The sequence below is a fragment of the Podarcis cretensis genome, assembly GCF_951804945.1.
Source record: "Podarcis cretensis genome assembly, chromosome: 3".
Classification (NCBI taxonomy): domain Eukaryota; kingdom Metazoa; phylum Chordata; class Lepidosauria; order Squamata; family Lacertidae; genus Podarcis; species Podarcis cretensis.
In genome coordinates, this window is record NC_137172.1 from 74,842,308 (window position 1) to 74,869,097 (window position 26,790).

General features: G+C 40.4%; 1 protein-coding gene across 4 annotated transcripts in view; it reads right to left on the reverse strand.

Annotated features, from left to right (window-relative positions):
* The window catches only part of SOBP (sine oculis binding protein homolog), a 138,502-nt gene that overhangs the window by 99,716 nt on the left and 11,996 nt on the right, over positions 1-26,790 (reverse strand). For 2 of the 4 annotated variants that reach the window (XM_079971617.1, XM_079971615.1), the window contains exons 2-4: positions 18,620-18,758; positions 13,850-14,035; positions 2,676-2,827 (exon numbers count right to left, since the gene is read on the reverse strand). In XM_079971617.1, the coding sequence (XP_079827743.1) occupies positions 2,676-2,827; positions 13,850-14,035; positions 18,620-18,758 (477 nt within the window). Of the gene's footprint in view, positions 1-2,675; positions 2,828-13,849; positions 14,036-18,619; positions 18,759-25,295; positions 25,475-26,790 lie in introns of those variants that run through there. The other 2 variants (XM_079971618.1, XM_079971616.1) reach the window with 2 other exon arrangements.

The following is a 26,790-nucleotide window of genomic DNA, read 5'->3' on the forward strand; positions in this document are numbered from 1 at the left end:
ACAACAGAAAGAAAGAACTCTGCCCACTAAATATAGAAGCATGCATTTATAGGTATCAGAAGTTATCTGTTTACACAAACTGAGAGGCTATTTATGCAACACAGTTGTCCAATTAGGGGGTGTTACTACGATGACTATTATTGGGGAACTCCTGTGAAAATATGGTGCTGGTAGAAGAACAGAATACCAGCATTTGTGGAAATAGATAATCTCTGAATCTAAAGCAAGGATGGGAAACCTGTGGTTTCCCAGATGTTTACTGACTTCCACCAGCCACAGCCACAATGACCAATGTTCAGAAATTATGGGAGTTGCAGTCTAACAACTGGAGAGCCACAGGTTCCTATCCCTCATTGAAAGTTCCCACCCTCAAAATGCCTATGGGAGAACGCCTTCTCCAGTATCAACCTTCCTGTGGATTAAAAGATAGTGGTCCATATCATTCTATTTATTGTGGCCACTAATAATCACTCAACTCTAATCTGCCCCGTTCTCTGGTTTGCTATTAGGGGAGCCTTGCAGCACTTTTGAGTGCTTAACTCTGTTCTGCAGCAGGCAAATCACCATGATAGATTACCCAAAATCCAATGGTCAACCCAACATCAACATCAGGTTGACTATTGCATTCTGGGTAATCTAAAATGACCAATGGTTGCCTCCGACTAGAGCAGAGTGAAAGCAACATACCGCAGTAGGAAACATGTGCAATCTTGGCTGATGTAAGTGATTGGCAATGGTGGTAGAGCACGGTGGTAACACACAACAGCAGAAGGTGGGGGTCCAGGTGGAGCCATCCAATGGGGTACCATGCCAAGGGCCCACTAAAGTCTGAACCCCAGTCCTGACTGCGTTTCATCATCTGGCATAAAGCACTCTTACTCCCTTAAAACTGATCATATCAAGCATCTGATAGGCACTGTGGCATAATCCCAGTCCCTGATGACTAAGTAGCGCCTAGCTTTAAAATGTTCTGTGCCAATATGTTAACTTCATGAAAATGCCCTCCCCATTTCACAAATCAAAAGGACCAGTGGAAATACTAAACCCTTCAAAAGAAACTGAAAACAAACCAAATGACAACAGCCATTTCAAAGCAGTCCTCTTCTGATATTCCCTATATAAATTTGCTTATTTCTATACCTTCACTCCAGAAGATTCAAACACAAAAACAAAACTCAGTATTTTATATTTATAAACTTATAATGAGGAAAAAAGAGAGTAAGTGGGGGGGGTGTTACCACAGCAAATTTAACCTCCTTTGTATTTGGATTACATTAGCTTGCCAAAGATACAGTGTGGAGGAATCCACAAAGGTGGATCTTTTGGGTCCAGGAGCATGTTCACAAACTGATGTTCATGCGGTACTGTGGCTTGATACCTGTATGCAGCGATGAACAGACATTTCCAGTTTCCTGGAAGGTTTTTTTGCTTGCTTGCTTACTTACTTAAGGCTTTGCTATCTAATTCTCTCCTCCCCCCCTTCTTCTCTTCTCTTTGTTCTTTTCACATCCTTTTCTGGTCCAGCTCAACTGCAAACCTGTAGCCGGGTATGTTCCAACTTTGTGAATTTTTGGTGATAGCCAAAGATAGTCATACTTAGAGAAGAACCAGTGAAATTAATGGACTTAAGCTACTTAAATACATTGGGTTTACTCTGAGTATGACTTGTCTTAGTTGGATATCACATTTGCTTTTCCCACATCCACCAACAGCCATCAACTCTCCGTAAAGTTCTGAGCAACCTTGCCCTAGAAATATGGTAAGTATTCAGATATATACAAAAATCCTTATCACATTTTGTATAAAAATTCTGCATCGTGAAATCTTGTTACAACCCTAATTGTTAAAAAATAAAATTAGTGGTGCCTCAAATATCCATTATGTGCTCTGCCAAAAAAGAGCACAGCATCATTAACTAAAACTGAAAATGTCATCTGAAGGAGCTGCACATATATGTTATTTCAAATGCATCTTCTTAGCTTCTAGCTGTGTGTAAACTAAAACAATTTTCAACCAAATTTCTTCACAAATCATGTTAATCTTATTATCTAATTTCTTTTGAAATTATCACTTAGACTATTTATGTTGTTTTAGGTATTGCCAACACCACTAAAATAAAAAACAGAAATGTCTGCAATGCTTAACACAAATTAATTAGAAAGAGAGAATGAGAGAGCAACAGAGGATCCACTGGAGTCAATGGAAATAATTCAAGTCACCTACAAAGGACTTTGGATCAAGCTTTTAATCACAGTTCTAATCCTGCTGTCAGCTGTAGCAAGTGATAAACGTTTCACTAATGTTATCTAGGTAGGTAGCAAAATGCTAAATGAGATTTGTAGTCCTGCTGCTTTCCTGCATAGGTTTTAAGATTCCTTTCAGCAATAATCCTTACAAAATCGTAACTGCAATTAGAATACTTTTGGCTCTTATTTTTATGGCACAGTATCCTTGCCTGTCTTTACAGACACCTGACTTGACAGAATGCAAGTACAACCAGCTGATAAAAACTGATTAAATAGGGTATATATTAACAAAAGTCTTGATAGTTCAGCAGAAGAGGTGCGTGGGTAAGGGGGGGAATGGGAAGACACTAGGTTTTCTAAAATTAAAATGTCACCTGAGATATTGCGTAGAATCAGTTTCTCTGTATATTGCACTCCTTATACTCTTACCTTGTTCCTCTTGAAGTATGCTCTTCGACAAGCTGCAAAGCACTTCTCGCTGCAGAAACATTTCACTTCACTTCCCATACTCAGAGAATAACGCTTGATTCCCACTTTCTGGCACCAGGCACACATTATTTGTACATTTGACACATCGTCTTCTGCAACGAAAAGACAAGAAGAGTAAAATGAGCATCCTGTCAAACATCCATACGCTACACCTCAAACATCTATTTCAGTCATCTTTCTTGTATCTACTTCTCTGTAAGCAATCAAATATTTGCACGTTTCTCTTTGCCTGCCTGTTTGCTAAAGCAGCTGGTGACAGGCTGCCTCATTCTTCAACTGTCTAGAAACAATTATCAATTTTATAGATTATCCAATGCACTGCCATTTTCAGGGTTTTTAGCATTTTAAAGAAAACACTGAACTTTAATTCATTAAACTCAGAAACTGGCACCAAAGAATATTATAACATTCCCATTATTTATAACTCTAGAGAGCTGAATCAACATCATCTGCTCATGAAACTCAGGAGCTCTATTCATCTGACTAATCTGAGTAGGTTAACACATGGAAGAACAAGACAACAGGAGTTGGCAATGTTTTGTCCCCAATGGCCACAGGCATGCCAGTAGGTGCAAATAGAACTGGGTATGGACATGAGCCTGGGCATTGGGCAGATGAGGCCTCTCTCTCTCTCTCTCTCTCTCTCTCACACACACACACACACACACACACACACACACAATTGATTTTCCCCTTCCCACAGCTATTCTCATCACAACTGCATTATCTACCATACATCCAACCAAACAGGTACTTAATGGGCTTGGGAACCCACAAATTACATGTGAAGGAAGTGACTTAGAGCAGGCAGTATGGAATACCTACAAGAGCTGTATGTATCCCACAGGCCACAGGTTGTCCACATGTATTCTAAAACATGGCATTTGATCCTGTTTTGTCCTGTGTATGCAGAAATAAATAGAAATTTCTCAAGCATGACCAATACTTGTGTGAGCCTGTACTTATGATTGCTTATTTGTAATTAAGTCCTATTGTGTTCAATTAGATTGATCCTCAAATATCTGCATAGTATTGTTGCCTTAATATAATTGCTATATACTGGTGCCATATGCTGAATTCACATTAAAATGTATGTATGTATGTATGCATATATGCATTATTTGATTGAATTATACTTCACCATGCTCTGCTTCCTACAAATTTAAGGATCATGCAGCATGGTTCTCATGGAGTTCCAATCTGCATAGACTGTATTTTCATGCGCATGCATTCTTTATGATCACACTTCTCTGTTCCCTTCTCCTAAGCATCCTAGCTTCAGAATCATTCAAATCTTTCCAGACAGCCAGTTTTCTGTCACAGTTTCCTGCAAAGTTTCTGACCTAGTGAATTCGAAAGGATGATAAAACACATAATCTCTGTGCATAAAACACAAACTCTCATGGCTTTAAAGATGAAAAGCCTGATTAAATCTAAAAGCTCATTGTCAACATCGTGCAACTTTTATTGACAAATATAAATCACAACACAAATTGGGAGTGGGGAAAATGTTATTAAACTGGCAATATTTATTCTGTTGACATTAATCAAATGTGGCACATAGTTTTGAGTTATAGTAGCTGGGGAAAGGAGCCAAATGCCTTTAGTACAAATTAGTTAGCCAATAATTCTGCAGCATTATGACAGTGCTGCTACACAACAAATCCTTTGCAGTGGGAATGGGATGGTTTTATGACAGATTCTCTGAACCTTGAATTGTTCATAGTGCATGGACTACAAACTGGTTTAGTAATTAGTCTTTGGGGCATCTTTATAGCAATCAAACAGAGTACCAGCATTGTAATCACTGTGGCAAACTGAGTTTGAAAACACAAGCTTGGGTTCCTAATGCTGCTTTCTTTGATACTGACCTGCTGAACTTCTTTTCTGAAAGTGGTTCAACATCAACTTACTTCTGAGCATATATATATATACAGTATATATATCTGTACTGGGAAGTTACTTTGCATATATGACATAAACACTGAACTTGTCATTCAAGGGCACATCCAGAGAGCCCTAATTCTAGGGATCCATTGTGCTATTTCAACAAATATAGATCTTATGGTTCAGACCTGGCTTCAGTCTACACTGGTTGACAAGGATTAAAACAATGCTACTTTAGTCTGTGCTCTCCAGAAGGTAGTTCCTAGATGATGCTGTAGCACTAACCGCCCAATGGAAAGGCACCCTGTTTCCTTGAAATGAAAGCACTACCTGAGTTTCCCCTGCATTTACTGATCCCAACCTTCCAACCAAACCAGCAAAACTATGCACTGCACGGGATCTCTGCCTGAGCCTGATGCTGGCCCTGGATGCCTATTGCCATTGTGCTCCTTTCTGCCTGCCTACTTCTTACCTGTCCTTTTAGTCCTGGTCCCATTGGCCTGTCTGAATTGCTCTTTGTGGATCTGAGCCTGTGCCAAGGTTCTACCTGTACCTGATCATAGCTTTCACTCAATACAGACTTGATCCCAATGATGTTCTGTGGGACCCTCTCCCTTGAACCTTCACCCCAAGTCCTGCCTAGCTGGCATTGGTTTTGCCTCTCACATTTTGATTTAAAGACATGGGGTTGGATCCATACCTGAGAGGTGTGGAACTTTTTGAATGCATCTGCAGGGGGAAGTGGGGAGGAGATAATATATGCCAATTTCTTGTTCCCTTGCAGCCTTCTATACCTCCTAGCAAAATAAAATCTGGGGGACTCTCTGGAACAATGTGGGAGATGGTGCTGGGGGTTACAGACGCAAGGGCAAATTTGGCAAAAATTACTTCCCCTTTCCACCAGTGGAGACTCCACTGAATCTTGATCTAGTGTATTCCCTTCGCCCACAAATACAGGAAAGAATACACGTGTCTAGTTCTGATTTAAAAAACAGTGTAAATAAAGGAATGCAACATGTATTGGAAAGCAAGCTATTCCAATGGATCATTAAGATCAACACTGCAATTGGGATGGAGGGAATAACAATGACAAAATTAATTTAATAAAAAAATACCAAAACTCTAAGTACAGTGGTACCTCAGGTTAAGTACTTAATTCATTCCGGAGGTCCGTTCTTAACCTGAAACTGTTCTTAACCTGAAGCACCACTTTAGCTAATGGGGCCTCCTGCTGCCGCCACGCTGCCGGAGCAGGATTTCTGCTCTCATCCTAAAGCAAAGTTCTTAACCTGAAGCAATATTTCTGGGTTAACGGAGTCTGTAACCTGAAGTGTATGTAACCTGAAGCATATGTAACCCGAGGTACCACTGTACTTACTAAGTAGTAGATCTATTAATGGCTGTGCTGCACTCTCCCCAACCAATTCCATCCCAGATAGTCCCACCCAGAAAGTCAAAAGCAACATGGACTCTGATATAGTACAGACTTTGATGGCTGCATAAGATTTGGTGGGACTCGGGTGGTGCTAGGGATTGGAAGGTCGGCGGTTCGAATCCCCACGACGGGGTGAGCTCCCGTTGCTCGGTCCCTGCTCCTGCCAACCTAGCAGTTCGAAAGCACGTCAAAGTGCAAGTAGATAAATAGGTACCGCTCCGGCGGGAAGGTAAACGGCATTTCCGTGCGCTCCTCTGGTTCACCAGAAGCGGCTTAGTCATGCTGGCCACATGACCTGGAAGATGTACGCCAGCTCCCTCGGCCAATAAAGCGAGATGAGCGCCGCAACCCCACAGTCATCCATGACTGGACCTAACGGTCAGGGGTCCCTTTAAAGAACTGCGCTACAGTTCTTATCCTGGAACAGAATAGCAGCTCCTAACAAGAAGCTTCTACAACTTTTCCACCAGTTTGGAAGGCTGCTGTACATCCTATGAGTCATTTGGCAATTAAGAGTCATTAGAAAGTTTGTCATGGCTAGAGGAAATAGTAGTATGTCTGTGGATTGCATTCATATTGTTCAGGTACTAAATATACAAAAGCTGTAAGTGGTCCTTGTGTAATATCCACTATTTCAGACAAGGAGAATAGAATGCAGAAGTTATGATCCTGCAGGCCAACTATAATTTACATTCACATTTTGACCTGTTTCACCTTATGGAATCCATCAGATATGAGAAGCATACAGAAAACACAAGCATTTTTCAAGATCTGGCTTCTAGCTAAAACACATGCATTTGTTTTGTACTGAAAAAAGCAGGGTGACAGATATCCTTTGTCAGATAACAGGATAACAGGGATGGGTTCAAGTGATGTCAGTCACTCAGACAAAGTACAGCCAACAGGATCAAAGTTCATTTTTTCTTTTCTTTACTGTGTTTCTACAATCTGCAACATTGTAGATATAGAATTCCATATCTCTATAGTAAATTGACTCCCAGAAGGTGAATCCATCATTGATATATACAACAATGTCCTATATAATTGGAAGGTAACTTGCAGATGTTAGTAACCATGACTCACTATATCACAGCTGAATTTATCTGAGGTAGTATCAGAAACACCCTCTCCACAACTCCAGCCAGCTATCGCAAACATCTTTGCAGCATCCTTTCCATAGCAGTGCCTCACTGTATCAGCAGCAGCAGCAGCAGCCCATTTGGTACTGGTCAGCTGTATGAATCATGCCTTCTCTTGTGGCAGTCCCTGTCGCCCTCCCTCCTCCCAGTAACAAACAGAATCAACTCCCTTACCAGCATATACAAAAGATGGAAACTTCCCCACTCCCATTTAAAAGTTGTGCCATTCCTTGTGCCATTTTCATATTCTCCATTATGCCTTGCTGAAAAGCAAAAAGAATGCTACAGTGATCAGTAGCTGAGAGCAAGCTACGAGGTTCCCTTGGCATGCAGCACAGTGAAGCATTTGTATAAATTGTTCCCTATAGGTGGAGCAGGGCAGGAAGAGCAGCTGTTGCTAGGCAGAGTAAAAGACACTAGCAAGAGCCACTGAGACCAGAGCATGGATGGCTTTGCTTTACATCAGCTTTATATTGGCAGCTCATTGACTTTTTAAGTGCCTCCTGTCTCTTAACCATAGCTAAGAAGTTTGGGCATCATGCTAAGCTACGGTTGATATAAACCAGCTACAAATCTTGATCAATGAGCTTCCATTAACTATAGTTAGTAAACCATAGTTAAGCTGTGTGCCTGCATTTGAACAATCAATTTTAGCTATGGTTAACTTAATAATGATTTATAACTAATGGGGCAGTGTGCTGTGTGAACAGGGCCATAACTAAAATAGCACTATCCACACACAGGAGAGTAGTATCAGCTGGTTCAGCGGAACCCTTAGGTATGAAGAAATACAGAAAAATAACCTATGGGGATTTTTTTAAACGCCAGAACAAACCAACAGAATGCTGAGTGTCTGCTGAGCGGTAGGAGGGAATAAAAGGCACAGGGATGGAACAGAGTATCATGGGAAATGGCAGCACTAACGGGCTGAACACGAACATGCCATACTGCAATATTTTGTTGCAGGCCCCCACTTGGTGGTTTCCTCCCCCTTCCTAAACAACAACAAATATTAATTGGTACTAACATTTATAAGAACAAGTCTGGAATCTACACCAGAACTTAAGCAAACCTGAAGTTGTTTTGCCATTGCTACAAAGAAGTCAAGCTTTCCATGAAACATTGCCTTAAGGTAAAGGTAAAGGTACCCCTGCCTGTACGGGCCAGTCTTGACAGACTCTAGGGTTGTGCGCTCATCTCACTCTAGAGGCCGGGAGCCAGCACTGTCCGCAGACACTTCCGGGTCACGTGGCCAGTGTGACGAAGCTGCTCTGGCGAACCGGCACCAGAGCAGCGCACGGAAACGCCGTTTACCTTCCCGCTATACAGCGGTACCTATTTATCTACTTGCACTTAAGGGTGCTTTCGAACTGCTAGGTGGGCAGAAGCTGGGACCGAACAACGGGAGCTCACCCCGCCGCAGGGATTCGAACCGCCGACCATGCGATCGGCAAGTCCTAGGTGTTGAGGTTTTACCCACAGTGCCACCCGCGTCCCTACAGTGCTTAAAAGTAACCAAATGCTCTGGGTGGGATTCAATGCCATGGTCTTCCAGTCATTCCATCAGGTCAGGGTAGAAGAGAGGCAGTTTCCCCCCTGAATTTTTGCTACTCCAGCCTCAGGCTGGCACTGCAGAGAGGCTCAGATCAGACCTGTCTCCAGCTGCTTGGGTGACTTAGGATGCAGTGGACTTAGGATGCAGCTGTCTCCACCCTGACCTGATTCCATCCCATTTTAGGGCATTACACTAGCAGCAGCAATAGCCTATTCACTGCCACTACCTCATCAACAAGTTCAGCAGGGGCCCCAAGAATCTCTGTTGTATCCTAACCCCCTCCAGCATCATGGTAAAGATTGCTCTGCCCATCTCCTAAAATATCAATCTGCATGCTTTTATAGATCTAGTGAAGAAAAACATTCTTTACTGCTGGTATCTTTGTTGTGTACCTGGAATATAGAGCAACAAACTGGAAGGAGTGTGACTTTTCAGATCATGTGTCAATCACCCCCAGATCTTTATGTTAATACCCCCACTCTGAGCTACTTGCTATTAAAGTAAAATCCTGCTAACGAGCTACCTCTTTTTCCTCAATGCTATAAAAAACGTATTTAGACCACCATGTGTTATAATTCAAACACAGTTTGGAAAACAGAAACAAAACAATATCTGCACTTGTTTATCTCAATAAACATCTTAACTGTTGTAATTAGAGGAGGTGACATTATCAACACATTTATTATCCTTGCTGTCTAAGGACCAGAATGACTGTCTCTGCCATTCAAATAGCTAATAGATATTCAAGGAGTTCCAGCTTGTGTTTTCTACTCCAGGGTTATGTCATTACAGGTGGAAGCAGTACTTCCCTTAACTGTTGTACAAACAGCACTTATACATATCTCCTTATGGTTTTCCAGCCTGTGTATGTTTCATAATGAACAATGCAATAAACATGGAGCGTTCACAGTGTTAAATCATGCTCCCAGTGGGAACAGTTTGAATAACAAGGTAAAATTATCACATTATAATAACTAAATATGCATCAGGCAAAAGCATGCTTCAATTAATCATCAAAAGTTTGCAGTGTCATTTTAAGTCTTAATTAAGAAGAACGTTTCATTGCTTTTCCCCCTCCCTCTTTCAGTCGGAAGTGAATGAATAAAGCCAGTGGAAATCTAGTATAACTAAATTGTTCTCATATCCTCTCCCCACCCCCACCCTGGCTTTATTTTCCAAGAAGATTATCAGCAATGTGAAAGCTTTAGGCCTATGTTATATAGAGACGAGAAACTTTCAAATTCAAGAGCTTATCTCTGTTTGTTTGCTTTTAAGAAAACTGTTAAGAGCTCACAGGAATGAAGAATTTGGGGTTTTTGTCTCCCTTTCTTAAAATCAGATATTGTTTTTGCCTTGTCAATTTTCAAGGTAGTAAATATTACAAGAAACATATTGACAGGTTTTGTAACGTTGCCTATTTCTGAGGTGTCTAGTATTTCCTGTTATATATTTGCCTTAAGGCTGTTTTCATGTGGTAGTTTGACTAGCCACCAACATACAGCTCTGCACACTACAGAATGATGGGAGCCATCTCATCACAGCAGCAGATGAGAGAGGAAGCAGCAGTGGGCAGCCCAGGCAAGCCACAGAGGAACAGTCACAACAGGCCAGAGCATCTTCTCACCTGCTATCCCACTCTGCTGCCACCACTGCAGGCCACCTCACTGATGTTTTCTCAGCCTCAGCTGGCAAGGAGGAGGGGGCAAGGGGTGCCAAACAGTTCCTCTTATCTCTCCCCATCACCCAAATGTATTTCTCTCTCTGGGCTCACTTCAGGTTGGAGACAAGACTGAAGGAAAAATGCCACCAGGAACTATTGCAGGGAGGTAAACTGCCAGTCCAGGAGGGGTGGGATTTAGTACCTTCTGCCTATGCAGGAGGAAGTACCACATCTTCTGCCATTGCATCTGTACTTTGGACCCAGATCTCCTAGATTTAAATCTAGTTCTTCATATTTATTTATTTATTTATTTATTTGTTTGTTAGTTAGTTAGATTATTTATATAAACAAAAGGTCTCAGGGCAGGTCGCAGCAAGTTAAATAAAAAGCAACGTCAATATAATAAAATTATCAAAGCTCAGCAAAAAAAACTGTATGTGAGACAGCCTTCAGCTTTTGTCTCACTGCTCTTTCAAATTCAGTGGCTGCGTAAAATGTCTTGAACTGGTATCTAAAGACAAATAGTGTGGGTGCTAGTCAAATTTCAAGGGGCAGTTAGTTCCAAAGCCCTTTGGTACTGCCATGGCTCTCCTACACAAATCTCAACTTCTATGTAAGAATATACAGAGAAAGACACTCAAGTATTGCTCATTAATTCCCACCTGCCTCATTCCTATCTTCCTGCTTTTTATATTTCCCCTTTTTTACCAGTATGCCAACCTGAATTTCACCTATATAGCTGACAAGATTGGTACATTGTATGATTCCTAATTTCTTTCACTAAGCATTAACAATGTTCTTTACTACATGTTGAGTCTATATTAGGTCTATTTCTCCCTTCAATTAAGTCAATAGAGTGCAACAAAACTCCGAACAACTTAAACAGATACACATTTGAGCCTGCTGTTATATAAATTCAGCAATTACTGGAATGTATACAACAGTAAATAATAACATAGCAATTAAACACCCTACTGTAGCCATAACAGTTACTTTTGCAGTTTATGAAAAACAGCACCCAATACAAATGAATCATACTTCATATAAACCTCGAGAAATGCCACATGGGAGAGAATTGCTCCAGATAAGAATGTCACGAAAATATAAAACATTTCAGCACAGTCTCTCTAGGGCATATATATTTGATCATATCAAGATTTTCAGAGGCAATAGACAGGATTTCAATCTGAACTGAAACACAGTTTTCCCTAGATGAGTTCATCAACATGACAGGCACATGATATTAATATCACTACTACAGTTGTTTAGTTACACGCTTGATATTAATCCTGATAATCTTCCTTTATATTACTTAAATACTTTCAGACATTCTTTAATGCACTCTACCGCTGAAACACCCAACTCATACCAATCAATCACTTAAAAATTTACTGTATGAATGCATAATTCATTTGATTAACAGAAATCACATGGAATTTGCAGGACATTATAATCTCACACGTAACCTCAGGGAAGTTAATAAATATGGATGTGGTTACTATTGCTCAGATCTGAAGAGGTATCCCAAGCAAAGCCTTCATACAACCTGTCTGCCATATTAGGCTGCAATTGAGGCTAGCCACACAACCGTTAATTATGTGCATCAACTTTCAGCGTAAGTTGTTGGGTTTTTTTCCAAACCTGATGGAGAGGTGACTAGAGGAGCTGCAGCTTGTAGGAGTTAGGTGTAACATTACTCAAAAAGGCACAGGATTCTTCTACGTGTCTGGATCTATTGTTCCTAGATGAGGACCACCTGGCCAAAATTAATCACTTTTATGCAGCATGGATTTCAATGAGAGAATTAAGTTTGTGCCGTGATCTCTGTAATTGAAATCCATGACACCTAAAACTGCACAGCTTTCACAAATTATTCCTGTTGGACCATAGGAATACATATATTATATTATATTATATTATATTATATTATATTATATTATATTATATTATATTATATTATATTATATTATTAAACAGATCATTGATCCATCTAGCTCAATATTGTCTACACTGTCTGGCAGTAGTTCTCCAGAGTTTCAGACTGGGATATTTCAGAGTCCTACAAGGCGATATGATGGATTGGATTTGGGACCACTGATTTATTTTAAAATATTTACAGCTTTATACTTAAAAACTGCAAAGTGGTGTGCAAGTATAAATCATAAATACAAAACAAAACATAGGTTTGTGCAACTTTTATGTGCTGTGGCTAAAATAATGCTGCTAATGATTCAGGGTAATTTTACTCCTCCTCTGGTCAAATCATGATGTCAACATCCTCTACCCCCGAGCTGGAGCAGGACACCAACAAAGCCACATGTCTCACCTTTAAGCAGAGCTTCATTTAACCCTTAAAAAAATGATATACTGCTTTACTTGGGAGAGGAGGGGCCTCCTCTTTATAATTCTGCAGGAGGTATTAGGGACAGCTTCACCTTTGCCCATTGGAGGGCATCATTTTGCAACACAAACAAGTACAGGGAAAAGTAGCTCACCGGGGTGAAGCTGCCAATGTTTTAAAAAATGTACAAGCAAGAATACACACCTCAGAAACATCTTAATTATTTTAAGATAAGACTGAGCAAGAGACTAACCCCCTGTTCTCCCCTTGAAAATACGAAACTAATAGGGATTTTGAAGTTTTAGTTGGCATAATATAAAGGTATTACCCTAATATGGATTATGGAGCAAAGTGAATCCCCACAAAAGCCCCTGAACTCTGGAGGGGCTCCTGTGCCAGCAAATTTTATTTGCTTCGGGGGGGGGGGGGGGACTTATACCCATTTTTTAAGATTCCCCATAAGAGTATATGAGGAACACAAAGCTTTGTTTTATACTGAGTGGCTTGGAACCTGAATTACAGATCAAAATGAACAGAGCAACTCAGAAATAGCTTCAGATTTTCTAAAAGCACAGATACAAGATGAATCTTGGGGCCCTTGCATATCCCTAACAAACACACCACACCTTGACAAGTATCACTACTCTGAAAAGGCTGGGGTGAACAAAGACATTTTAAGATAATGCTGGCTGCTAAAATATACTATATCTCCCACTGTGTTGAAATCATTACCCATCCAAGTTAGTTTCACGTAAGTCCCATTGAAATCAGTGGGATAATTCAGTCATTACTTAGACTGCAATCCTAAGCATATCTACTCATAAGTAAGTCATAAGTGATGCTATTCCCCGATAAGTGGGTTAGGATTGCAGCCCTAGTTCCCATGGGAATGAATGGGATCTAAGTGCAACTAATTTAGTTTGGCTCTAATCCAATGACTTTTTAAAAGCACTTAGCGAGAGAAACCGTTAAGGGTTTCCATGTTTCTGCAATTCTTGATCAATCATTTATAATTGTAAATAGAATATTTTATAAGGAAGCAGTATCTAACAAGAACAGAACTTCTGCCCGAGGTCATTACAAATTAAGTAATTTACCTGCTGGTGGCTTTATGAAAGGTGGTGGAATTAATGGTACAATAATGGGTACATTCCCATGCTCCTTCAATCCTGCTGGTGAGTCTGAGAGTCCATTTCCTGTGGTAAGCCCCGGATAGCCTGCGTTTATGTTGTAGGATGAAATAACACTGTCTTCAGGTAATTTTGTTTTTGGCAAAGAATTTTCTGTTTAAAAAAAAACAGAATACATATAAACATATAACATATAAAAACTGCTAATCAGATATACTTACTTGGGGACCAACTAACTCAGCATGCCTTCCTTTTGGCCATGTGGCTTGTGGTGTGAAGAATGCAACCATTTGCAAACTAATACATAGTGATTACAGTGGTACCTTGGGTTACAGACGCTTCAGGTTACAGACTCTGCTAACCCAGAAATAGTACCGTGGGTTAAGAACTTTGTTTCAGGATGAGAACAGAAATCGTACAGCGGCGGTGTGGCAGCAGCGGCAGGCCCCACTAGCTAAAGTAGTACCTCAGGTTAAGAACAGTTTCAGGTTAAGAACAGACCTCCAGAACGAATTAAGTTCTTAACCCGAGGTACCACTGTATTCTTAGATACTGAGGCATGTGAGGGCCTAATTCCTCCCTGCCCTTCATTAGCTGGAGGTGGCCAATTTGATGCCTTCCAAGTGTTGTTGAACTCCAACTCCCATCAGCCCCAGCCATCACAGCCAGTTATCAGGGATGATAGGAGTTGTGGTCCAGCAACATCTAAACAGCACCACACTGGCTACCCCTGAAACATGTCATGTCATTAGAATTTGACGTTTTATTTGTATTTCTGTTGTATCATGTGGCATTTGCAACCACTAATGAATCAGGCAGGATATGTATATACAGTATGCCCTTTATTAAACAAGGCTACTTTGAACTTTTTCTCCATCCTGCTAGGTCTCTGTGGTGTTTGCAGAGTCACTTACTGGCAGCTGTCCTCTCAATCTGTGCCACTGGGCTACTCTTCCTGTCCTACTTCCCCAACTCTCCTATACAGTAGTGTTCTGCATATATCCTTTTACAACTTTAATAAAAGAGAACTATTTTTAAAGTGAATATGTATAGTTTTAAAACCCTCATCTAACTCCTTGAATTCAATTATAATCTTTTAGGTGGTGGTCTCTGTATCTGTCAACCTACCAGAGTCTTAAATCAGTTATAATACGAAATTAGTTATACAGTACTTCCCTGTTGATAGATGATATATTTTGCATCTCAAGGAGTATGGGATGAGCTGATCTGTCTCCCATTCACTTTGGGGGGAGAGGGGAAGAGAATCTGGGCCCTCTCCAACTTGAGCAAGATCTTCTGCTTCCCAAAACTGCCTCCTTTCATTCTGTCCTGCTGGTTCTGAGTCTGCTACGGCTCAATAGTTTCAACACAAATGTCTTTTCAAGACTTGGAACCTCTGGGTCACCACATCAAATAAGAGTATGCTTTTTTTCTGAATTAGGACCTCAGCTTTCCTGTCACTCTATTGGCTTTATCCAGACATGCTCATCCATGTGTACTTTGGGTAGGTCCTTCAGCTGGCTGGTTGTAGTAACAAGCCTTTCTTCATTTCTGTTCCGCTATAAGTTTAGCTCACCTGTTGTGGCCCTCTGGCTGTAGTATAGGCAGCAAAGTCTTTCTCCTTTGACCCAGAGTCCCTTTGCTGGACTCCTATCTAAGACTAGCAAAGTTGTGTTCCAGAGATCCAGAATAGCTAAATATGGATCAATTCCTATTTTTCTGGCTTCGGTCAAAATTCTCTTAACCATTTTGATGGCTGATTCAGCCTTTCCATTGCTTTGGGAATAGACATGTGAATGCTACAAACTCTTCTATCACAAATTGTGGCCCCTTATCCAAGACTACAGTATCTACTACAGTATTCCAAAGCAAGACGAGCAGCTCTTTAGCATCTTCATGACTGACTGAGGTTTAATATCTAGCACTGAAGAGCTCCAGAAAACTGGAATAACAGTTGACCATTATCAATAATCCTTCTCTTACCATGTTCAAACTGTAGACCTACTTCCCCCCACCCCACTTGGCTTGGTACTTTTGTTGCCTGTTCCCAGGTGAGTTACAGATTTCACATGGTTCTCTGCCCCTCCTTGTTTCACATATATTGACACATTTTCCACCACTGATAGTCAGTAGCATGGAGTGGCATTAAGGAAACCTAGTAAATTATGACACCATGTTATGAGTTACGTTTTACAGGCAGACAGAACAGAAGGGATCAAGGACATCGAAGTGTGGTAGCCATCTTTAGCAGGAGCACACATTTACCATAATGCCTATTTTGGCCCAAAATCTCACTAAATCAATTGGTACTTATTCGCTAGTAAATGTACTTAGGATTGTAGCTTTAATTAGAATCATCATTCAACAAAACACTGAAGTAAAACCAGTCTTTAAATGTAATAAATTCTTTAAATGTTTTCAATCACACCTTAACTATACCTTAACCAAGCTTGGATCCCTATTTACAGAATACAAAAACAAATATACATATTTAATCCACTGGCATTAACATTACCGTATACACATATTATCAGATATTAATAACTAAAGCTAACAATAAAATATTATTTCAGGGAAAATAGAATTCCTTAGTACATGCACTCATTTTTGTATTCCTTTTATTTCCCTTTAACTTGGATTCAGCTTGTGGCAATTCATTACAATTGCTTTTGCACTTTTCTTTATGACTGCACTCTTAAAATGAGCTCTCACTTTGAATCATAAAAACCATTTATTTTTTCTATGTGTATTCTGTAAAATGAATACTGCTTCCAAGGTGTCCAGTGTTCTCATTTGTAACATGAAACACATAGCATGGACCATATGTTTATAATGATATAATTTAAACTGGGTGAAATATTCTATAAGAAAACTGTTTTCTGCAGATAAAGTTTCTGAGTTACTTTATTGATTTTATGTGGACGGTGACCTCATTAAAACTAAATATTGTGAAAAGTGCATACATTTTTGTTTCTCCTTTTCAACACACACACATACTTATAGAATGTTAAATACTGCCCACAATATCAATAATTAGTGCTGAGCCAAAATTATTGGCTTGGTGATCTTACAGAGCAAAAGTGGGGGAGGGATTCATATGAATGTGAAATGTGCCCAGAAAAAAACTCCACATGTGCCTTTAAATTCTCTTACCTGTGGCAGTCTGCAACCACCACAGCCACAGAAGCAGAGAGGTGTAGTGCAGATTGCCATAGAAGGGAAGTTACCAGACTGAAGAAATGAAGAGCACAACCATATGTGCTGGTGAACACCAAGCATTCTACGTTAATGGTTACTGCTGCTGGTCAAAACCTTTAAAAGCACAGCCTGGCCACATGGAACAGACCAAACAGACACTACAAAAGGTCTACTTCAATGCCCAACATTGGGCAAGTGAGTATTGTCTTAGTGACTAAAATATTTGCCCCCAACAGGTTGATCTCTAAATGCAAACAACAGAAGGTGCCCCCAATGGGGGAGAAAATCTGAAGCAAGAGATTTAAAATGCCACCTACTGGTCCTCTTTTCTGTCTCTCTACCACTTACTTACTGCCATCTACAGAGGATCTGGCTGGGGAAGTGTTATCTGCTACTGCAGTAATCAATAATTACTCTTTTTTGTTCTTTTTTGTTTTTTAAAATGTTTTTATTAAAGATTTTATTTGGTTACAAGAGTACATAGGGGTCCCTTTACCTTTACCTTTATGTACCATTAGGTCCAGTCATGGCCAACTCTGGGGTTGCGGCGCTCATCTCGCTTTATTGGCCGAGGGAGCTGGCGTACAGCTTCCGGGTCATGTGGCCAGCATGACTAAGCCGCTTCTGGTGAACCAGAGCAGCACATGGAAACACCGTTTACCTTCCCGCCAGAGTGGTACCTATTTATCTACTTGCACTTTGACGTGCTTTCGAACTGCTAGATTGGCGGGAGCAGTTATGCCCACCAGTACTATTTCATCTATGATCCACTTGTAGTGCACAAATGATTGCAAAGTGTTAGCAAGAACTGCAACATGTGGAGCCACAGTTCTAAGTTTTACTTCCAGCTGATAATGGAACAGCATTGTCTGTGTAGCAACCTAAAGCCCAAGTGCAGAAGCACCTGAAGTTGAAGTAAGGAGTCAAGGAGAAAGTCAGAGTAAAATAGAATTACACACAAATGAAAAGACTCTGTGGGGGGTGGGGGTGGAGGCATAGATGTGGGCAGGCAAAGGAAGCTTGGAAGACTTGGAACTCTTGACCAGAAAACTAAGGTGCATTGTACTGTTAGATCTAAAGTCTATCTGAGGCAAGTGTCTCCTACTGTTGCTACAACATTGTGACATGGCCACCCTAAGGAGACAATGAGGAGCACTAAGAGGTAGGCCAGTTGTTTTGGCTGCAGGCTTCTAGAAAACGTTTTAATACAATTGATTGTTCTTGTTTTCAAGTAAGACCTCTCTAAAAACCTACTGCTAGATTTCACAGCAGCAATGTTCAACACAAGACTGCTTTTTCTCATGATTTTTCAACCCATTGGCAGCTGCTTCAATGGTGCCTTCAGGAGAGTTGATTATTTCAGGAAGAAGTACTACTGTTGCAGATTTATATATGCATAACTGCTAGTATTTTATTCAGTTTTGTACTCTTTTGGATTTTGTCTGCTAGAAGTCACTGGCATGTGAAGTCACCTTTAAAACTGATAAAATAAACAAGAAAACTAACATATTTGATCAAAGGGACATTAAATGTCATTACCTTTAAGAACAGAAATGTGCTGTCGGCTCTCCCCATCTGCGGGGTAGTTCCTGAATTCAATATCTTCTCCATCTTTTAATTCAACCTTATCATAACCATACCAGCCAAGGAGCTCATTCATGGTGTTTTCTGCAAAGTTCTGAAAGAGAAGAATTGCCTATTTATTTATGCAATCAATAATCATTTGGAACTTAGAGATGAATGCATAAATCGAAATCTATTTGCACCGTACCGTGAAATAGCAGGTTTGTCCCACCTCCTCTAGACTAATGTTCATTTATCAAGTCACGTACACTGACTGTAATGCATTTAAATCTTTGACTGACACATGTAATTATGACAGACCTTCACAAATTTGCAATTTAAGGAAAAATATGAGGGGGAAGAGAGCTATTTATCATTTTTTGTACAAGAATTGATAGTCAGTGATATTTTTAGCACATATTTTTTTCACAGCATTTTATATCCTGTGCTACCATAAAATGCTTTAAAGTGCCTCAAGAAAGCGGCCAAAGAACAATGACTGATTTACTAGTGCCTGAGAAACAATTCAGCTATGTTACAGCCATTCAAATTGGCTACCCTGAGGATGACACAGAAGGGGATGAAATACAGGCTTCTCCGCTTGCTGGTGGGGTCCTCAGTACCTCCCCCCGGCCCCCCCCTCCCCACCGAGGGTGTAGGTTTCCCATGCAATACTTTTTACAAAAATAATGGAAGTATTAATTAAGAGAGATTGATCTAACACTGGAAAAGGCAATTCAAACATGTCACAGACAGCAGAAATGGCATAGAATACATGGACATTCCGATAAACAGCAGCACAGTACAGTAGAGCAAGCAACAGTGAATGTAATCAGGAAGAGATGAGCATTTTGAGTACAAAGCCAGTAAAGACAGAAACAATTAATTACAAAAACAGTGAAAGAGATATAGCAACAATATGAGATTAAAAGGTGCCAGTGTTTGTATAATCTGCAGCAGATGTAACCATTTTTTTTCCAAAATATGCCTTGGAAAGTGCATATGCTGGCTGCAGAAGGATACTTTGTAAGCAAATAATGATTTAAAAATGCAATCACAAAAGAGACCCCAAAGCACAAAAGACTGAACCATTAACTTAACCACTAATGACAAGTATATGGCAGAAGCATGGAATACAGTACAGGCAAATCTAATGCTCCAAACAAATATACAGAGCTATAAGTACGGTAAATACTAAATAGTCAAAAGTGTCTTTAAAATATTTAATTAAGGAAGAATCCCAGTTTCAGGAGACTGTGCTCTGACCGTTACATACAACAGAGGGAAAGAAAATGCCGACACTTGCACAGTAGCCAGAAGAAAACATCAGTCACAGACCTAAAGACTTGTGAAGACCTTAGTTCTGTGAAGAAATTTTTTGAAACCTGTACTTAATTACTGGTCAAGGGTGTCTTTCAGTGAATTCCAAAATATGATTTTATGAAGATGTGGTACCAGTGATGCATGGCATGCGGATTATGCACTCACCACTACTCAAAGGTGACTATGAGGTACAGCGCTCATCTCACTTTTCAGGCAGAGGGAGCCAGCATTTGTCCACAAACAGCTTCCTGGATCCTGTGGCGAGCGTGACTTAACTGGTTCTGGCGCAATGGAACGCCGTTTAACTTCCTGCCACAGCGGTACCTATTTATCAACCTGCACTGGTGTGCTTTTGAATTGCTAGGTTGGCAGAAGCTGGGACAGAGCAATGGGAGCTCACCCTGTCGTGGGGATTCGAACCACCAGCCTTCTGATCGGCAAGCCGATCAGGCTCAGTAACTGAGAAGGGAATGCTGGTCCTGGCCACTAGGTTTATGATTTTCTTTATTATCACAGCTTCAGTGATGAAACTGCAGTCCATCAAAATACACTCTGGGTGATTAGGATGACAAGGGGCTGTAGGGTGGAGAAGAAGAAGAGGAAGTCTGATTGCACAAGCTTACATAAGGTTGCATTTCAATCACTTTCTAAAGAACTTGTTCCACCTATAAATGCTCAATCTGATAAATCAGAAAAAATATCAAACATTCATATAAACCAAATAAAGGCTTATCACCCCATTTCCCCAAATTTATATCACAGATAGAACTGAGATCATCAAAGATTAAATGCTACTCTCAGTTATACAAGAAATAAATAAGGGCTTGCTTTCTACTTTTTACATTACTCTAAATATATATTTAAAGCAATAGGTTATGTGTCCCAAGAAATCAGTCATAAGAGCATACGCATATTACAATAATTACCTATTGGACATCTCAGTGGTATTTGTAAAAGCCACACAAATTGTGGTCCCCACGGTCATGAGGAAGAAAATACTACACCATGTGCATGGACATGTAAGAATGACCACATCTCACAAGAGAGCTAAAGTAATTGTATTCTGGTCACAGATTAGCAGATTCCTATTTGTGAGGAATTGTAGAATGTGTAAGCAATGCCAAGATTTTCACAGGAAAAAAGCAATACCACATGAACAACTAGCAATTCATTAGGATAAAACTGAAATTGATTTGTTTAACCTAACAGGACTTAAACATCTGTTGGCAATGGACTGAGTACTTTAGAAATTTTCCAATATAGCCACTTTTGTACCCAATGCTGTTTGTCCATAGATGGAAGGAATCTGTCAGTGGAACAGTGGAGGGAGGGAGGCCTGTGTAAAGCACCTGGTACCTGGCGGGGGCCAGCTTAACACACCTGGGGCTAGTGTACCCAGCTGTGCCCCACATGGACCTGGAGGAAGACAATTGTGTACCCCACTATGTCCCCCTAAATCTGCTCCATAAGGTTTCTCAACTGTCTAAGCATATTTAGGGGCCTGAGGGGAGAGGGAACCTAAAATGTATTTCCTTCTTCATTCCATTGATGGTTTTCTTCCATTAGTTAAAGAACAGCATTGAATGCCACTCACAGGTAGACACCACACAGCAAAATATTGTTTGTACTTCTACAAACCCTGGGGTTTCCCCAACCATAGTAATACCTTCTCCTTGTTTCTCAGTAGCACCCACTTCAGCTGCAGCCATGCTGGTACTCATCCGATAACTTCACTATTACAAGGAGTGATGCAAAAATCACTAGGAACCCAGAAAGTTAATAGAAATGTAATAACCTTTAGCATATAGACGATTAGGCAGGGCAGCTCCTCAACATAAATTTTGTTCATTGTTTCATTGAAATAAACATAGGCTGTAAGATAGTTGTACCACTGTGCTCACCCTCCATATTTATCTGGTGTGATTACCGGTAACTTCCTATAGGCCTGTTTTGAAGCTAGTTCTGTACTGACTCAGCAAAAAGAGGACATAGCTCAAGAAAAGGCCCATTCATGTCCAAAAACTTTAAGCACTGTTTTCTCCAGATGTTCTACAGTTAATAAAGCATATGTCCTTAACTGACCTCCTTCATTGAGAAAACAATATCAATCCCAGGATTTCAGCAGGAATAACATGCTATAAGGGTACACAGTAAATTACTATTTATGGCTCAGCCTAAAGCCTTGGGATACTGTAAGAAATTAATCTTCCTATGGTGTAATCTACTCTGAACCCTCAAGAAAGGGAGGAGAACCACACTTAATAAAGGTGGTTCTTAAAACAAGTATTAACATTTAATTTTATTTATTAAACAAAATGTATATACTGCTTGCTTGTTTGTTTAAAATGGCCTTCTAAGCAGTTTGCAACAACACAGAATAAAACATTGAAAGTTATTGATTAAAAAACAGTTAATATCTGTATTCAAAATATTCAAAGGGTGATAACAATCAGCAGTGGCTTAAAAACAACAACAACATGTAATTTCTACATGTCTGGATAAGTTTGTCTAAGCAAAAATGTTTTATGCAGGCACCAAAAAGAGTAAAACAAAGGTGCCTGTCTGCCTGATGTCAATAGGGTTGCCACACAAAAAGATAATCTCTCTGCTCTTGTAAGAAATCTAAGTGGCGCCTGTAACAGTATTGGTTCCATAGATCAAAGAGGCTGAGGAGTGGACATATATGGACTAAGGCAATCCAACAAGTAAACTGGTCCCGAGCTCTTTTATATGCTAATAGTAACACCTTGAACTTGTCCTGGTAGTAAATCGGCAACCAGTGCAAATCTCTGAGCAAAGGTGTTACATTCTGACAGTGTCACTCCTGGCAGCAACCGTGCTGCAGCATTCTGCACTAATTGCAGCTCCAGATGAAGCACAAAGGAGTGCATTGCAACAATCCAACTCAGCTTACTACAATCATACATTGGCCTGAAGACACTTTCCTGCTGCAGTTTTGGAGTTGTAAGTGCATGCCAAATCTTAGCTCATGAGTAGCTTCATTAACATTACTGACACCATGCAGATTCTTAACATTAAACGTATATTTAGGAACATTGCATGGCCAAGGCTGCAGTTGTTGAAAGACAAAGTTTACACATAACTATATAAAGCAGATGTATAAAATAAATACAAATTGTAATCTACCATCAGCAACACTTTTAGCAGCAAGGTAATTGCTTAAACAATTAACAGCCCTCTCACCACTATTCTGTGACATGCAAACTTTCCCCAGAGTGTCTCTTTCAATGTTCTTGTACAACTTAAAAATTTAAATTGTGCTAATCAGTGAATACAGGCAACACCTAATCACATGATAAGGTTTTCCACCATTTGGTTGCTTGTATACACACAAAGGTGGTATGTATCTTCATGGTTAAATTCATATTTCTTTTCCGAGTGTGGTTATGTATTCTGAAATATTTTAATCAGGAGTGGAGTACCTTTTTCAATCTGAGGATCACATCCTGCATGCACAGTCTTCCAGGGGCTGTACAGCAGTAGGTGGGTATGGCCAAAGGGGGAAATGGGTGGGGCTACAGGAAAAGGAGGTGGGGCAGGAGACGTGACTCTTACCTATGTACTATAGGCTAGATTCCACCCATGCCCATTTCTCCATCCAGGTAAGCAAGTGAAATTATCACAGTCCAAGGACACATTCCAGCCACACCAAATTACTCAAGGAAGAAGTGGGGCAGGACTGTTGGGGGGGGGGCCTGGGAAGAAGGGGCATGGCCAGGGGAGAATCTCAAAGGCTGGATACAGAGGCCTGGAGGATCGCGTTTGGCACCCAGAACTGAGGTTCCCCAGCCCTGATTTAAATGCATTCTGTTCACTGAGGTTTTGCTGAGGAGCATTTTTTAAAAAATGATAAACTTTACAGTCATGCCTCTGAAGTTACTGTACCCTTTGTGAACATTATTGGGAGGGGTGAGTTGCCTTAGATCTTTTCGTTGCAATTGTGGTTTGCTCACATGTACATACAGGCAGTGACCATTTTAGGCACGTCCGATTTGTGCACAAACGCACACGCATGCATTGCACCCGCACCCAGAAGTGACCCGAAAACATCATAAAAAAGGATGGGGTGGAACAGGGTGTGTGCAGGCTTTTTCAGTGGTGTTTCAAATATACGCAATTGCACTTAAACATGCAGTGCCTTGGAACATAACCCCCACATAAATTGGGAGTTGCCTATACCACAATGGAAACAAATTAAGCTTAAAAGAAAAACTAAAATGATGTTCATTTTGCTCTTAAAATTCAGTAAAGGACTTCACAGATTTAAAAGCAACACAATCTCCTTATTTTTTTTTTAAAAAAAGATAGAAAGCAGAGATTAGAACAGATTAACCAAAGTTTTCCCTAAACAAAGAACTAGGAAACAGTGATAAAAGACTGCAGAAATGCACAGAGGAACAGGTAGAGCCTTCACTCCTTAGCAACAGAACTTGTCAGCAATCAGGAATGGAGCAACAGCCACTACAGAATAGTCCAAAACCAGCCATGGTCACCTGTACTGCTTTATATTAGTATACAGTACATTTAAAAAGTGGACAGACTTTATCACATTTGCCATATGATAAATAAATTGTCTGCATTCAACCAATGAAATAAGAAACAAATAAGAAAATCTACATGACTATTACTTATGGTTAAACTTTTATTTACAAAAATAAATGTTGATACTAGGTATAAAAGTAAGTTATGCCATTCATCACTGATGGTGTCATAGTCATCGCCATAGAGGCTGTGGCAGTCACACCAGTGGTGGACTTTGGGCTCTCAAATTTTAGCAGCGCCCTGTGCAACACTAAAATTCAGTGCCCCCCTGCCTCTTGTGCTCTGTTCTATAGCATTGTTTTGGTGTCCCCTGCAGGGCTAAAGGCAACCCCACCAGTCACACTACCCTAAAACTGCATCACACAACCACATATCACAGACTGTTCACAACCACAATAAAATGTGTTAGATGGCAGAACCACTGCATGTTCCTGAGGAACAAATTTCTGCTGTTCATGTTCTGAGAAGATGTGATGACCCCACATCATTAGTGCTAGCCTGAGAAAATGTGCCCAGAGTCTCCATGGAAAATTAGTAACAAAGGTATATTCCCTGGAAAGCTCTTCCATCTGACTGTAGTGTACTGTATGTAGAAAATCCATGTTAAAAGCCTGGCTCAACCAAGATAGTAGGATACCAGAAGCTTCTGATTCTGATTCAGTTTAATTGTAGTTTAGTGTGTTTAGATTGAACCCTAAACTGTGCTTAATCTTAACTGTGATTAGTTGAAACAAGCTAGCTTCAAACTATAGTTTATGACACGTACTTCTGATCTCCATGTAACTGCACCAGAGGAGGATGGGCGAATGCATGAACCCAATGTTTGCTAAGTCTTCTTTAACCTGTCTTAGCATTACTTATGAATGCAATCACGATCCCTCAGCCAAAGCTGCCACGCAGAATAGCTGTGATGGTGCAATAGCCTTGTTCATATATAGCGCTAAGTCATGATTTGTTAAGCCAAAGTGTGGTTTGTTTGAACACCCGGCCTTAGCCCAGCAGATTAATCATGGATTGTTGCATGGCAACAAACAACAATGTGAAGTCATAGCTTTTTGGCTTACAAATTGTGACCTATTTTAACAAAGGCTTAGCACTGCATCTGAACCCAACAGACATGGGTTGCTTAAACATGGTTTGTTTGGCAACTCTACCAAAGACACTTACCAGCCTACAGATGCATGAGGCAAGAGCAGCTAGAAACCAGTGGACAAAAAGCTTTCTTTTTTGCCCCTCTGTGAAAGGAACAAACCGTATTTAAAACAAGCAATGATTTAGCATATTGTGCAAATGCAGCCAACATGATACCCCCCCCCCACAACATCCTGCCATTCTTGGAGGAAGCTTGGGATTAAATATAATTGTATATAGAAATCATATTATATCATTGGGACACCACTGTGGTAAAGCAATGTGCAATGAATTATGCTTAATGGATACTGCCAGGACCACAATATGGAAAGAAGTAATAGAATTAATACAAATTTAGTTAAAGCTTGGATGTGTGGATATAGAAAGTCCATTGAGAAAAAATATTTTAACGCAATATCTAAGAGCATAAGAAGAAGAGCTTGTGTCAGGGACTGGCAGTACTCCTAAGAGTGTAGGGTGGAGGCAGGGGACCAAGACAGTAACCCAGGAGAGGGGACCAGTGATATATGAGTTTGACAATGCCCGCAAGGTAGGAGCCCAGGGAGGGGGACAAGTCAGAGAAAGGTACACCAGATGTGACAGAAGAAGAAGAGGCTTTTCAGCCAACAGACAGGTCAATAGACTCCCCACTTTCTCCCACACCGCTGTCTCCCAGGACCAGGAGGTGCTTCAACTGTGACACCATGGTCTCACTCCTGGTCTGTCACCTCCAGTTCAGACCCCATAAGCATATACGGTATATGAAATTAATTAACAGTTTCTGATACAACATACAAAATTGGTGTGGTGATATGCTTTCTATGGTGGCTGAGAAATAAGTGGTGCTGGCAGGAATAGTATAGGGTAGCCATGTTTCAAACAGGGAAAATCCGGACAGGAAAGTTGTTGGGAAATTACATTTTTTGAGCTTTTTTTATGGAAAATCAGCAAAAATGGAACATGGGCTGCCATATGTCCGAACTTTGCCGGACATTTTTGCTGATTTTCGTCCAGACACTGCTAGAGACAACAGTATTCCAGATATGTCCAGGAAATTCCAGACATATGGAAACCCTAACTGAATAGTATAGAGTAGCATATCCATTATTGCCTCTTTTAGGACTACAAAA